At 43.9% G+C, this 16065-nt stretch overlaps 1 protein-coding gene across 1 annotated transcript in view; it reads left to right on the plus strand.

The window, feature by feature from the left end:
• The window catches only part of LOC120990692 (oocyte zinc finger protein XlCOF7.1-like), a 54447-nt gene extending 42512 nt beyond the window's left edge, over positions 1-11935 (plus strand). Inside the window, exons 8-12 of the mRNA XM_040419598.1 lie at positions 1369-1533; positions 5107-5169; positions 5253-5317; positions 7839-7935; positions 10289-11935. Of these exons, the coding sequence (XP_040275532.1) occupies positions 1369-1533; positions 5107-5169; positions 5253-5317; positions 7839-7935; positions 10289-11814 (1916 nt within the window). The 3' untranslated portion in view covers positions 11815-11935. The remainder of the gene's footprint in view (positions 1-1368; positions 1534-5106; positions 5170-5252; positions 5318-7838; positions 7936-10288) is intronic.
• The last annotated feature ends 4130 nt before the right edge of the window (positions 11936-16065 follow it).

Here is a 16065-nt window from a genome sequence, read left to right on the forward strand (position 1 = left end):
ATGCTATTATTTTCCCTTATAACCATGTTATAAGGGAAAATAATAAAATGATCGGGTCCCCATCCCGATCGTCTCCTAGCAACCGTGCGTGAAAATCGCTCTGCATCCGCATTGCTTCATTTCTATGGGGCCTGCGTTACGTGAAAAACGCACAAAGAGGAGCATGCTGCGATTATCACGCAACGCACAAGTGATGCGTGAAAATCACCGCTCGTGTGCACAGCCCCATAGAAATGAATGGGTCATGATTCAGTGCGGGTGCAATGCGTTCAACTCACGCATCGCCTCCGCACGGAATACTCGCCCGTGTGAAAGGGACCTTATAGAGGTAGAGAAATTGAAACTTGGAAATTTAAAAAAATTTGGTATTTTTTTTATAAATAAAAATGAATTTTTTGGACTAAATTTTACCATGAAGTACAATATGTGACGAAAAAACAATCTCAGAATGGCCTGGATAAGTAAAAGCGTTTTAAAGTTATTCACACATAAATTGACACTGGTCAGATTTGCAAAAAATGGCCTGGTCCTTAAGGTGAAAATGAGCCCGGTCTATAAGGGGTTAAAGGAAATCTGTCACCTCGTTTGACCATATTAAGCGGTCACCATTGCCATGTTTAATAAAATACCTTAGTTCCTGCAGTGGTCTTCTTTCTTCTCTTCATGGTTTCAATTTTTTAAAAAAACGCCTCCTCGTTATGAACTATCGTCCCACAGTCTAGTTTAACGGCGCCGCCCCCTCCGATACATCAACTAATTCATTCAAGCTACGCACCTGGAATCTTCATTTCGTCCGCCGGAAATCTCGCGCAGGCGCAGTACCGCCTACTGCCTGCGCGATCCAATAGCTCCTGAGGGCAACAGCGATAAAAAGACGTCACTGGGCTCGGCGCATGCCCAGTGACAATTTTGAGGCTGTTGCCCTCAGGAGCTATTTGATCGCGCAGGCAGTAGGCGGTACTGCGCCTGCGCGAGATTTCCGGCGGACGAAATGAAAATTCCAGGTGCGTAGCTTGAATTAATTAGTTGACGTAGCGGAGGGCATGGCGCTGTTAAACTAGGCTGTGGGACGATAGTTCATAACGAGGAGGCGTGCTTGGGCTCTAAATTAAGGTGGGCTAGGCACTGCAGGTATTTTATTAAACATGACAATGGTGACAGATTCACTTTAAAGAACTTAGGAGATCATTTATCTAACTGGTGTAAAGTGGAACTGGCATAGTTGCCCATAGCAACCAATCAGATTCTGCCTTTCATTTTCCAAAGGAGCTGTCCAAAATGAAAGGTGTAATCTGATTGGTTGCTATGGGCAACTAAGCCAGTTCTACTTTACACCAGTTTGATAAATGACCCCATTAATCTGTATAGCCTGGAGGAAAGGGGGGACACGATTGAAACCTGTTCTCAATAAGAAGCTAAACACAAGAACAAGGGGGCACAATCTGAAATTAGCTGGGGGTAACATCATGAACAATGTCAGGAAATATTATTTTACTGAAAGAGTGGCTGAAACTGGGAAGAGACTTCCAGCAGGTGTGGTTGGGAAATCTACAGATACAGTGGATTGGTCTAAGTTTACCTTCGTTCCCTAGTTAATACTTTTGTATAGGTATTGATTACCTAGTAATTGCAGCATGTTCTTTCCTCCCCCAGACATTTCAGTGGTGCGGCTAAAACAGCGTTGCTAGGTGTCCTCTGTCTCCTGTCTACGGAGGACGTAGTAGTGGGCAGTCCCGAACGCTGCGTGCGCGCTCCCGTCGGACCAGGAAAGTGATGATATTCGCAATAAAAAGTCGCGATTAGAATATTTGCGATAAAAATTTGCGATCAACTACTCAGGAAGAAGAGGGCGTGTTTAAGTCAGGAGAAAGCCGATTGGTTGGGGTGAGGCTGCGCGTTCCTGAGATGAGCCGAATGAATTCTAAGGTAGTTAGGGAGGGAGATCTTAGCCGCAGGGTAAGGGCATCGGCGGCCATCTTGAGAAGATAGTCAGAAAGAAGTCTTGTGAGGAGCGGTCGCTATGGACGGAATCTTATTAAACAAGTGGTATGTGAGCATAATAATTAGTGATTATGGATTATCACCACAGCGGCAACAACATATATGAAAATTGAATTTTGAGTGAAAATATGACATTTATTCTTTAAGATAAAAAGGAATAATATGAGGGCAGACTACATGAAGTAGGTGTTCCTGTGCCAGTCATTTCTGCTTAAATGCTGCTTTCAACTGCGGAGTGCAGCAGATGTTATTACTGGGAAAAGTGAATAAGAAACCGGGCAAAAAGAAGAGCTTTGTTTCAGCAGCACAGCCTCCATTCTGACTCCTCCCACACACCAGATCACATGACTGTGACATCATCAAAGGTCCTTTCCACTCACTAGGATTTAGCATCTACTGAGCATATCTGGTCATGTGATTGCTGACTGCTCCCACAGGTGACTGATCACATGACTATAACATCATCACAGGTCCTGTAACCACAGAACATCCATACGACTGCTCCACAAATGGAGGTACAGTAAATCCTGGAATGTATGGGCTCGGGGGGGGGGGGGGGTGTTAGGTCATGTGAGGAGGCTGAGGTAGGTGGTCTTGATGTAGCGTTTAGGAAAGTGTTGTATTTATAACTCCTTAACAACGTATGCGTACATGTCTGTCATTGGTTGCTAAGGAATGTATGGGGCGCGCTCACAACCTGACCCCGGCCTACAGAGAAAATTTGCAACTTTTGGGTATTTTTTCCTGCTCAAACCACTTAAAAAAAGTGGATGGGGTTTTGTGGAAGGGGTGAAGCCTCTTAAGGCCAACATATTTACCGTAACTTACACGAGAACGCTGGAGAGATGAGATCTCCAGCCCTCAGCTGGTGTAGGTTTTGACTTTGTTGCCCACTTAATACTCATGGCCAGGGCCGGGCCGACACAGAGGATGGGGAGGCTCCAGCCTCAGGGCGCAGGCCAGCTCCCCAGCCTCTGGGCGGCAGGCAGGCCACTGACCACGTCGCTGCTGCTGCCGCGCCTGCCGGGCTGCCGGCCGCGCTGGAGGACGGAGAGAGTAGTGAGCACTTGGCACTGACTTACGTGCTCCCTCCCAGCTCCACCTCCTGGCTCGGCCGCTCCACTGCTCTGGTCTCTGCTCAGTCGCTTGCCTGACTGGCTGCGTACAGCGCACACTTTGACCTGACGCGCTGTAAGAAGTCAGGTTACATGTGCGCCCTCTGGAGACCAGGAGCAGCGCGGGCAGCAGCACAGCACTGTGTCACAACCCAGCGGAAAGGCCCCAGCAGGGATAGAGCGTGAGAGTCTGCCCTGAAGTGAAGTAAGATAGTTCTTAAATAAAGATAATATTCTTTTCCGTCTGATCTGAGGTCTGATGGGGTTCCGGATGGGGTAAAATTACAAGGAACGCCCCGGGTGGGGGGGGGGGGTTGGGGTGGATGTCTGATTAATAACAAACATACATATCTAAATGGCGGGGGGGGGGGGGGCGCACTTGGGCAGCTCAGCCTCTGTTGGTGGTGGACCTTGTCCCAGCCCTGCATATGGCTAAACATGTGTTTCAAGTTCAGCGTACAAGGTTCAGGTTATCTATCAATTCCATTATGGATTCTGCTACCATGGACCATAACTTAGAGCTGAACCCGGACAAACCTCTATTTTCACCCAGGCAGCCCCCCTGACTTGAGCATCAGAGCAGTTCATGCTCCGATGCTCTCCTTTGCGCTGCGCTAAATCGTGCAGGGCAAAGGCTCTTTTGTTTACAATAACACACTGCCCGGCGGAGGCTTCCGCCCGGCAGTGTGTTCGGTGACGTCAACGTCTCTGATGGGCGGGCTTTAGCGCTGCCCTAGCTGTTTTACTGGCTAGAGCAGCGCTAAAGCCCGCCCATCAGTACCGGTGACATCACCGGGCTTCCTGAGCAGCCTGAAGAAGAGGCTTAAGAATTTCCTATAAGAAAAAGGGGCTTGAGAAACATGTGGAAAAGGTAGGACATGGATGTATGTTATATGTTTGTCTGTCTTGTACTAATTGAACAAAGTCCTCAATCCCGGACAACCCCTTTAAGTTTTTGAATACTCTACTTAGAGATGTGAAGTAAAGTACAATTTCATGTCTGGATTTAATTTTGCCCTGATAGTTCTGGCTCATCTCCTCAAATGTTTCACCTTATTATCTACAGCTAATGTATTTTGTGTGGCTTTTACATTGTTTCATCTTCTTTCCATTCAGGTTCCTACAATATAAAATGATCACCGATATCTTATATGAACAAGATTTTTCCTGATTGATGGATGGGGACAGAGACAAGATGGCAAAGAGGATATTAAATCTCACCCTAGAGATACTCTTCCAACTTACTGGAGAGGTGAGAGATTCTGATGATGTCACATTACATCATTGTTATCTATGGTAATAACAGATGATATGACTGGAGAGGTGAGAGATTCTGATGATGTCACATTACATCATTCTTATCTATGGTAATAACAGATGATATGACTGGAGAGGTGAGAGATTCTGATGATGTCACATTACATCATTCTTATCTATGGTAATAACAGATGATATGACTGGAGAGGTGAGAGGTTCTGATGATGTCACATTACATCATTCTTATCTATGGTAATAACAGATGATATGACTGAAGAGGTGAGAGACTCTGATGATGTCACATTACATTATTCTTATCTATGGTAATAACAGATAGACATGGCTGTAGAGGTGATGAACTCTGGAAATGTCAGTAGTGATATTTATTACTGTGTCTCCCCATACCCAGGATTACACAGTAGTGAAGAAGACCTCTAGTGAGCGCTGTCAGGCCCAGGTGTCTGAAGGATGTGGTAGAACCCTGAGCCCAATCACGTGGTCTCCACATCACCCCCTGATACTTGAGGAATTCAATGAACAGAAGATCCTAGAACTCGCCCACAAGATGATTGAGCTGCTGACTGGAGAGGTGACACTGCTGGGAATGCTGGGACATTATGCAGTAACAGCACTGGAGGGGTCTGGGTGATGTCTGTATCATTGTGTTGTCAGGTTCCTATAAGGTGTCAGGATGTCACTGTCTATTTCTCCATGGAGGAGTGGGAGTATGTAGAAGGACACAAGGATCTTTACAAGGAGGTCATGATGGAGGACCACCAGACCCTCACACCGCCAGGTAATAGACAGAACTAAATACAAATGTCTTTTAATTATCTGTATGTAAAGAATGAATTCAGTCACTGTATGTGTCTCCTACAGGAAAATCCACTAAGAGAAGAACACCAGAGAGATGTCCCAGTCCCCTTCCTCCACAGGAGCATCAGGTAGATGCAGGGGTGTATCTATCACGAGGCAAACAAGGCATTTGCCTAGGGCGGCGCTTGCCAATGGGGCGGCAAAATGCCTTGTTTGCTTAGTGATAGTTACACAATATGCAAAATATTTTTTTTGCCCCTTGTCCGATCCGATCCGGGGGTCGTCTTATACAGATTCGATGGTATATTCTAACCCCCAGGCGTTCCCATGGTGACAGGAACGCTTGCCTGGGGGTTAGAATATACAAGGCCACGCCGCTCACAGGAGTACATTTATAAACTGTAATCAGTAACTTTACCTTTAATCATCGCTGATCTCTTTACTTGGATACCTTACTCTTATCTCCGGTAACAGCAGGCAGTGCGGGCGGCGCTCACTCACTGACGTCACGCGCCTGCTCCTCCCACTAGGCGGCGCAGGTGCGTGACGTCAGTGAGTGAGCGCCGCCCGCACTGCCTGCTGTTACCGGGGGGGGATCTGTGGATGGCACTATTTAAGGGGGGGATCTGTGGATGCCACTGTTTAGGGGGGGATCTGTGGATGCCACTGTTTAGGGGGGGATCTGTGGATGCCACTGTTTAGGGGAGGGGGATCTGTGGATGGCACTGTTTAGGGGAGGGGGATCTGTGGATGGCACTGTTTAGGGGAGGGGGATCTGTGGATGGCACTGTTTAGGGGGGGATCTGTGGATGGAACTGTTTAGGGGGGGGATCTGTGGATGGAACTGTTTAGGGGGGATCTGTGGATGGCACTGTTATGGGGAGGGGGATCTGTGGATGACACTGTCATGGGGTGGATCTGTGGATGACACATATAGCATAAGATGCTATATAGTGTCATCCATAGATCCCCCCCCATAGCAGTGTCATCCACTGATCCCCCTCCCCATAACAGTGCCATTCACAGATCCCCCTCCTCATAACAGTGCCATCCACAGATCCCAGTCAGTTCCCTGGACTAGAGAAGATCGTCTTGAAGACAGGGAGGGCTGGGCATTCAGGGGTAGTCTTATACGGCGAGTATAGCCAAAAACCTTTATTTTAAATGGAAAAGTTGGGGGTTGTCTTATACGCCCGGTCATCTTATCCGCCCGAAAATACGGTACTTCCTTCTCCTCCTGACTTCCTCCCGACCTCCCCTGCCTTTTGCGTCCGCGCGTTGCCTTCGTGACATCACACGGAGGTGGAGTCACGGGCCGGCAACGCTAGGGTGAGCCTTATCTCCTCCAAGTGCAGAACGGATTCTGCACACAGTCACCGTGAACAAGTCGTGAGGCCAGGCCCCGGCCACCAATGCACTGATCCCTGAGCATGCTGTCTTCAAAAACTGTAAGTACTTAAATTACAGTAATTCACAAAAAATCAATTACTTTGTTGTTTTATGGGGTTGGGACCCGTTGGGTGGTTAGAGGGGGGAGAATTAGGGAGGGGTTAATACTGTACTATCTCTAGCTGCACATTGTTTTAAAAATAAAAAAAAGTAATCTGTAAAATACAGTGTTAGAAGTTGTGCTTTTTTAATTTTTAGAATTCTGATACAGCTATTTTATTTAATGTATTTGTGCTAATTTCTGTGCTGTTGGAGGGGGGTGAGGGGCAGTATTACACAATCTTTATATATTTTTTTTATACATATACAGATTGTGTAATACTGCCCCTCACCCCCCTCCAACCAACACAGAAATTAGCACAAATCTATTAAATAAAATGGCTGCCTGTATCTTTATTCTAAAAATTAAAAAAGCGCAACTTCTGACACACATACTTTGTATTTTACAGATATATTTTACAAAATATTTGTGTCAAACTAGGAATGTGCATAGTTTATTTTTTTTAAATAACTTTTAGATGATAGACATTTTATTTTATTTCATACATACATTTGTGATGATTCTTTTACAGAAAGGAAGATGTGAAGCTCTAACAGGAAAGGGTGGAGCCTAAAGAGGAAGGGGTTGGGTTTACAGAGGAAGGGGTTTGGCCTTGACAGGAAGGGGTGGGTCAAATTTATATTAGGTGAGTGCCCGAGTTTAGTCTCGCCTAGGGCAGCACGAAACCAAGATACACCACTGGGTAGATGGAGATATTCCCTATGATCTGTAGAAGGCTGTGAAGTTATTGTGTTCTGTCTTATCTTATTACATAGTATTATATGTTTTATATTTGTGCAGTGAGCAAAATGGAGATGATGGGATTAAAGCTGACCATAGACATTAGATGTTGCAGGGAACTTATCACAATGTTTTGGTTATGGATACTGATGAACAAATAATTTGGATTTCCACCAAAGACAAATTACACCAGATGTGTCTAGCTAAACTTGTATCACATACAGCCATGCCGAATTGTCATTTTGCTGTCATCTGATATATATGTTCCACTTCTAGGAGAACAATAACTATTTGTCTTAGATTACTACTTCTGTTACATCAGTTTTAGTTATCATGATTATTAACAATCTCTACTGCTCATTTAGAACTTTCACCACTTCTCCGACTTTCTGGTGACTTTTACAATATTTGTTTCACAGCTTTTATATCAGGATCAGAGCAATATCAATTCCATAGATTCATATGTGAGGGTTGATGACCAGTGTAAGGGGCACATTCCTACAGGTAACAGCTCAGGTGAGTAATAACCACTAAATAAAGCAGAGAAACTCACAGATTTTACTTATTCAGCTACAGCTATTTTGTGAGGGAGTTGGGGTTGTATTTTTATTTTTAAGCTCTCTATTCTGTCGCTATTTTTAGGCATATATTTCCCCATTCTGCCAAATATAATTTACATATGGATTATAAATGTTATACTGTTTGGGTTCTGAAATTGACAAGGACATTTATCTAGAAGGATAGTTTTTGTAAAGCCATTTCAACTGGTGGACATACAACATATGAGCCACGAAAATAAGAGAAAGGATAAAGTGTTTCCAAGCGTTCTGACTTTCTTCCTGTGTAGAAAGTGTTCAGACTTAGGCCGTTTTCACACAGTGTTTGATCAGTGATTTCCATCAGTGATTGTGAGCCAAACCCATAAATGGGGCCTACACAGAGATAAGGTATAATGGAAAGATTTGCATCTGTTCTGTGCTTTTGACCCAAACTTGGTTTTGGCTCACAATCACTAATGGAAAAACAAAAAAATAAAGATGAAACGTGACCAGCGTCTTCCTTTGTGCAAGATTTATTTTCCACCAACACAGCAGACAGGCAACGTTTCAGCTTCACATTAGCCTTTCTCAAGCCATGGAAAAACAAGTCAAAAGCGAGGAAACTGAAAATAATAAGAAGCCAAAACAGGCCACAGTCGGATATCAGGAGGTCAAGTAAAGTAGTAGTGAGAAGCAAACTGCTCAAGAACCAGGACTTCAGTATACAAAAATCATAGGCAAGTCAGTTAGGGATCTGCAGTCTTAAAGGGCTGTTCACGAATAGATAATTTCTAACAGGTGTAGACAGTCTGCCTCACCTAATGAAAGGATCATACATACCTGCTCCCAGCTGCTTTGGTCCTCTTCAGTGGCTCCTGCATCTTTATCTTCCATTCCAGGGTTTATTTTGTTCCTTTCCAGCATGAGAATGGTCAACTGATCCTATTCAGCCAACTGCTGGCTTTAGCAGTGATGTGTCCACAAGAGAACAGCCTATGGATAGGCTATAATTGAGAACTTGTGAGTTCGAAATGCATACGCCATTGGTGTGACCTGTCATGGCGGTGCTCAGTGTCTTCCTCCACCCCACTATCCAGTGCGGGCATGGGTGCCTCATTACTCAGCTTTCTGCTGCTGCCCGGCAGCTAATCCACATCATAATTTCTCTGCCTTACTGCAGCAGAACCACCCATTGGAGTCCTCAGTCCCCTGCTGGAGGCCACAGCCTGCATTTGGCTGCTAGGCCTTTTCCCTATCCCATAGAGTGCACACTTAAAGGGCTACTGCACTGTTTTCCCAGTCTTCTCTAGCCAATTGCTGGACACAAGGCATTACTTAAGGCACTTTACTCTTGGGAGAGGTCCCAGAGCTATAGGTTTCCTAGCTTGCTAGATTCTGCAAAGGGGCTATAATCTATTTGTCTGTCTGTGTACTCACTTCTGTCTGTCTACCAGAATCTGACCCTCTGCCACCTGACCTGATCTGAGCCTGATTACCTTACCGACCCTGATCACTTGCCCTGACCTTTGCACTGTTTCATGGATTTGAACAAACTCTGTCTGCTCTGACCTCGGTCTGTTACTAAGAGCTTATCTTATCCCTCTGTGCTTCATACCGGTGTCTCTTATCCCTGTGGTCAGCTGTCAACCACACCAGGACTACTCCAAGAGGTAGCAGCCTGGTGGTTCTCCTGCAGCAAAGTCCAGATCCCTGTATAGGGGATAAACAGTGAATACTAGGGGACTTCTAGGATAAACACCCTTAGGATAATAAGGAATCAAGAGTTTAGTCAAGAGTATCTGTTGCTGGGTCTACCTGTCTCCAGGAATCTGTTCACAGGACTGCTTGACATTGTGGATGAGAGATGAGCTGATGACAATCTGATGCATATATCCTCAGAATAGACCATCAATATCTGATTGGAGGGAGTCCAGCACCACTCACCTCCGCCGATCAGCTGTCTCAGAGTACCTCAGGCGCAGGAACCATACAGCTTTGCCCATAAATTCTTCAGTAACCAGCATCGCCCACTACAGAATGCACTGAGCTGTTTAGTTCTGGTGCCTGAGCTAGTCTGAACCAGCTGATCGGAGGTGGTGCCAGGTGTCAGACCCCGCCAATCAGATATTGATGGCTTATCCCTCTTTTGAGGTCTACTGATCTTGATGTGTTTTGCCATCACTGTATTAGTCTGAGGATAATTACATTTTGATTCATGCTTTACAATTTCTATGGAATTTTTCTTATACGGAAAAGTTACAAAGGTTTTATGAATATAATTTTTAAAGTTATAATATGCAACAATAATAATAAATTTTTTTACTTGGCAGCTGACTGTACGAGGAGCTCAGAGGGACATCTGATATCTTCAGATTTTAAAGCAAATGATTGTGGAATCACACAAGACACATATGAAGAACATGCCATCATCTCAGATGTCTCCTCAGCCCTTCACAGCAAAGATCTATCTTCTGATCCTCTTAAACATCTCCGATCTTCTGATTCATCACAGATTGTTAAGCAAACTATAAGTCACAAAAGGGATGTTGTACATCGAAGAGCTCACAAGAGGAAGAAACCATTTTCATGCTCAGAATGCGGAAAATGTTTTAATCAGAAATCCGATATTGAGAGACATCAGAGAATTCACACAGGAGAGAAGCCATATTCATGTTCAGAATGTGGGAAATGTTTTTCTCAGAAACCAACTCTTGTTCAACATCAAAGAATTCACACGGGGGAGAAGCCATTTTCATGCCAAGAGTGTGGAAAATGCTTTACCCATAAACATAATCTTGTTAAACATAGGAAAAATCACACAGGAAAGAAGGAAAAGTCATTTTCATGTTCAGAATGTGGGAAATGTTATGGCACAAAATCTACTCTTGTTGAACATCATAAAACTCACACAGGAGAGAAACCATTTTCATGTTCAGAATGTGGGAAATGTTATACTCGGAAATCACATCTTGTTAAACATATGAGGAGTCACACAGGGGAGAAGCCATTTTCATGTTCAGAATGTGGGAAATGTTTTGCCCAGAAACTAATTCTTGTTAGACATCAAAGAATTCACACAGGAGAAATGCCATTTTCATGCCAAGAATGTGGGAAATGTTTTACTCAAGAAGTAAATCTTGTTAAACATCAGTCAATTCACACAGGAAAGAAGGAAAGGTCATTTACATGTTCAGAATGTGGCAAATGCTTTAGGCAGAAATCAGTTCTTGTTAAACATCAGAGAATTCACACAGGGGAGAAGCCATTTTCATGTCCAGAATGTGGCAAGTGTTACAGCGCCAAATCAACACTTGTAGACCATCAAAAAATTCACACAGGTGTGAAGCCATTTTCATGTTCAAAATGTGGGAAATGTTATGCTGTGAAATCACATCTTGCTCAACATCTGAGGAGTCACACAGAAGAGAAGCCATTTTCATGTTCAGAATGTGGGAAATGTTTTGTTCAGAAATCACATCTTGTTCAACATCAGAGAATCCACACAGGTGAGAAGCCATACTCATGTCCAGAATGTGGGAAATGTTTTACTCAGAAATCAAATTTTGTTGTACATCAAAATATTCACAGAGGGGAGAAGCCATTTTCATGTACTGTATGTGGAAAGTGTTTTAACCACAAGTCAGCTCTTACTGCACATCAGAGAATTCACACAGGGGACATGTTTTCCTGCCCAGAATGTGGGAAATGTTTTATCCAGAAATCAGATCTTGTTAAGCATGAACGAACCCACACAGTTACTCGTTTTCTGGATAAATATTTCAAGAAAAAACTACATTTACAGCCAAAGTCAAGTGACATACAAGATAAAGCACAAGCTAATAATAGTTCTAAATGATGATGATGAACTGTATGCAATTACCAATCCAAACAGCAAATAGAATCCATATAATCCACCGTTCTATCAGGCACGTACAGAAAGATGTTCCCATGAACATATATATAACTTTCTCAAAACGTGTGGCTAACATTAATAAATGTTTGCTTCTATGCTTATGTTTGTGCTAATCTTTCTTTGTCCTTTAGGACACTGGTTATGCAAAGGGTGTGGAATCACTGTGTCAACTAAACAGATTTTATTTAGGGCTACTTTTAAGGGCATTATCCTGGTAGTCCCGTGGTTTTCACCCTTTAACCTCTGTACAGGGATCTGGACTTCGCTGCACGGAAAATACATTGCCTAACCCCTGTACAGGGATTTGGACTTTGCTGCAGGGAAACCACTTTGCCACAGCTTTCTGAAGTAGTCTTTGTTTGGTCAACTGCTGACCCACAGGCACCCTGGCCCTCTCAGAGCTGGAGGGCGTGTGCATGCCCTAAGGCAGAGGACGAGAGGCTGAGCCAGCAAGCATAAATTTGACAGCCTGCATAGAGGGACAGAGCTGCTCTGGTAGCCGAGCCCACCAGGAAAAAGAGGAGAGCGGGAGGCAGATCCATGCATGAAATAAGGTCGAGTGAGCAGAACAACTGTAACCACTTGCTGGTATGCAGTCTGTGTATAAATAATGAGGCTATAATCACACCATGGATCCCTACACTTTGTGGAATTTGCAAGGACACTTTTTTTTTGAAAATTAATTGTTCATAGGGAGTATTCATATTAACTACATTTCACTACGGTGCCAGGCAAGACGGTGTCCTATCCATCTATCTCATCATTGTAGTTTTGTGTGCTAGAAGTCCTGCATAGCTATAGGCAGTTATGATGTTGCACCTGCTCCTCATCAAGGAGACCCAACAGGCATGCCCAGGGGTATCTGGTACCGGAGATCGGACCATGTCAGAAAGAAGGTTAGTTATTTCAGTCCAAAAGGTGTAAATACTTGGACAGGACCATATTAGATACATAAAACTAGCAACGATCTCCTGGCATCTATAGCATTGTGATGTAGATACTTCACTCACGTCCCACTGTCGAACCACTTTGATGCCCCGGTCATCATTATCTCCTGTGGAAACGGTGGGTGCCATCCAATGTTTGGCATCATTCAGCAAAAATAATCTGATCCTTACTAATTAATGTATAGGCAAAACTTCGTGGCACTCTGCCGTCCGTTTGCCGCTGGAAGTCGGGTTCCCACCCCGTTTCAACAAAAATATAAGAACTCCAGCAATAGCGTTGCAAAAAAGGAATCTTTTAATAGACATTTGCGGCTGTGTACAATTCATGACGTTTCGGCCATACATTGGCCTTCATCAGACTTCTGCCGCTTTGGGGTAGATATCCAGGATACAGGCGTCTGTGTAAATGTGCAATCGCACTGTCTGGGATACGCCTCTGCTAATTAATGTCAGAAGTATGTCAGATTATTGGGTGGCCAACATTTTGCAATATAAGGTAACGTCTGGTTGGTAAGTAGAGATGTCAAAATGTAAAAAAAAGAATAGTATGCCACAAAAGGATTCACACCTCCTCGAGGCTCCATGATCTTGGAATTATTTTGGTGTAGAAATAAGGCCTCTTTCACATGAGCGGATGCCGTATGGGTAATCTGCTGCGTGAAAGAGTGCTAAGCCCCGTTCCGGACAGCAGAGACACTGAGCATTAACATGAATAATAATGCTCTTTGACTCTCTCTGATCTTTTTACTACAAAATCACAGTGAGATAAAATTGTCACTGTGATTTTGTAGTAAAAAGGTCACAGAGAGGCAAAGAGCATTATCAATCATGTTAATGAACCATGTCTCTGCTGTCCGGAACGAGGCTTTGCACTCTTTTTGCAACGGATTCCATGCATGGGATCCGCTTGTGTGAAAGAGCCCTAAGGTATTCTAGATTTAGCCACCGTAAAAGGGTTTTCCAAGACTTAACTGATGACCTGTCCTTCGGATAGCAGAAAGAAAAGAGGTTACAGCAGCATCTCCGGTGTATCCTTTATTGAAGCCTTGAGTGTGTACAAAAAAGCAAAAATACGAAGTTTCGGCTACATAGTAGCCTTTATGTAGCCGAAACGTTGTATTTTTGCTTTTTTTGTACGCACTCAAGGCTTCAATAAAGGATACATCGGAGATGCTGCTGTAACCTCTTTTCTTTCTGCTGTTCGGTGGACTGCTGCAGATCTGCGGTCCTGTTGTGGCTGATGCATTCCGGTATTGGTCGGTGAGGTCCGTTGGTGCTGCTCTACACCTTTGCCTTTATACTGTCCTTCGGATAGGTCATCATTATCGGATTGGTGGGTGTCCGACAAATCGATTAGCTTTTTGAAAAGACAGCGACGCTCGCCTGCTTTCCCTAGAAATACAACACCTATCAAAATATGGGCAAAATTAGACACCAAGAATTAAACTACAGGTGCTGAAAATATGAATACCACCTATATGAAATACCTAAAGAACCATGTAAACACAGATATAGAAGATGTTAAAAAAAATGTAATCTTTATTACAGTTTGAGTATAATAAAACACATATATATTGTGTCACATTAGGGTCAGATGTACACAAGCAAACCAGAAATCCATTGAATTGGGGAAATGGTTGAAACCTAGAAATCCTCTGTCAAATGGCACCCCCAGAGTAAATATTACAGAACAATAAAATACAGACCCAAAATGGCACCTCTAAAAGCACCCCTAGAAACGTTAGTCAATAGTCACATGGCCTGAGTGTAGCTGAGCCCCATAGAACTGAAAGGGGCTGAGCTGTGAAACCAAGGCCAGCCGCTATACTATGTACCAGGCTGTGCTCACAGGAGCGCCCATGCCTTCTCAAACAGCTGATCGGCAGGGGTTCCCGGGTGTCAGACCCCCACCGATCAGATACTGATGACCTATCCAGAGGATAGGTCATCAGTATTTAAATATCGGAAAACCGTTTTAAGCTGCTACTAGGAGCCTACATTTTTTGCTATTACAATAGTAAGTGTTTTTGTCTTCTCATAATAATGGCTCATTCAGACGGCTGTATGAATGAGTCTGCATCTGTTCCGAAATTTTGCCGAACGGGTGCAGACCCATTCATTTCAATGTGGCCGCAAAAGATGCGGACAGCACACGGCTCCGTGGAAAAGATAGAACATGTCCTATTCGTGTCTGCAATCGCGGATACGCAAAGCACTACGGCCATCTGAATGGGCCCTTAGATTGTGTTTGTATGTATTTGGCACATGAAGCTGGACATGCACGTGGGGAATTTCTCCAGCCTATCAGGGAAGAACAATAGCTTGTACAAACTAAGCAAATCCAATTACAAATGCATCTTATAGACCTGCATATTGTCTAAACTTTTTTTTAATTTTTTATCATAGAATGATTGTTTAATGAAGTTCCCTGTAATGGTAGTTTTAAAGGTGCACCATGGTGCTGGCCTGGACGCTGAGCAAGACATAGGCACATAAATCTGGCACCCGATTTAGAATATTGCAAAAAAAAAAAAAAAGCCCTCTGATTAGGCCCTCCATATAAGCCCTCCATATAAAACACCACTTTGGCCCTCACTGACATATCTAAGATGGTCTGTGAGGAGTTTGCTGGGGTCCCTTGAAGATCTGGTCTACACAAACACCAGAAGCCTAGTAGAAGACCATGGTCGGTTTTCATGCCAACCACCTGACTCAGGAAAGGAGGCTTCAGTCAAATGGTAGCTGCCAAGAAGTGCCTGTTCCCATAAGAGCAGACATTTTCCAGGTCTTATTTCCCAGACTACTATAGAGAACTTACCATTTTTTGATGGTGCCAAATAAGAGGCTGGGTGCTGTGGACTATTTAACAGCATATAGTAGATGTCACCTACAGTCCTATGTACGTAACACCAAAGATAACAGTGATCATTCTCTGTACAATATATCAGCTGCAGTCCTGTGTAATACCACAGATAACACAATGATAACGATCTGAGAATAGATTATGTAGAAAATATCACCAGCAGTCCTATGTAACATAAACACAGATAATACAGTGGTTCCCTATTTTTGCATAACTGTATCTGCAACCCTAGGACCTGCCTTGCAGGGGGCCCAGCATTGGCATCTGTGTCCTTGGTGGCCCCCTTCCCAGTGGACCTGTGGTGGCCACCCCCTCTGCCCTCCACTAGCTATGACTCTGCTCTAAACGCTAACATAGTTTTTTTCCTGTTTATAAGTAGTAAGA

This window comes from Bufo bufo, chromosome 2 (assembly GCF_905171765.1).
Source record: "Bufo bufo chromosome 2, aBufBuf1.1, whole genome shotgun sequence".
Lineage (NCBI taxonomy): Eukaryota > Metazoa > Chordata > Amphibia > Anura > Bufonidae > Bufo > Bufo bufo.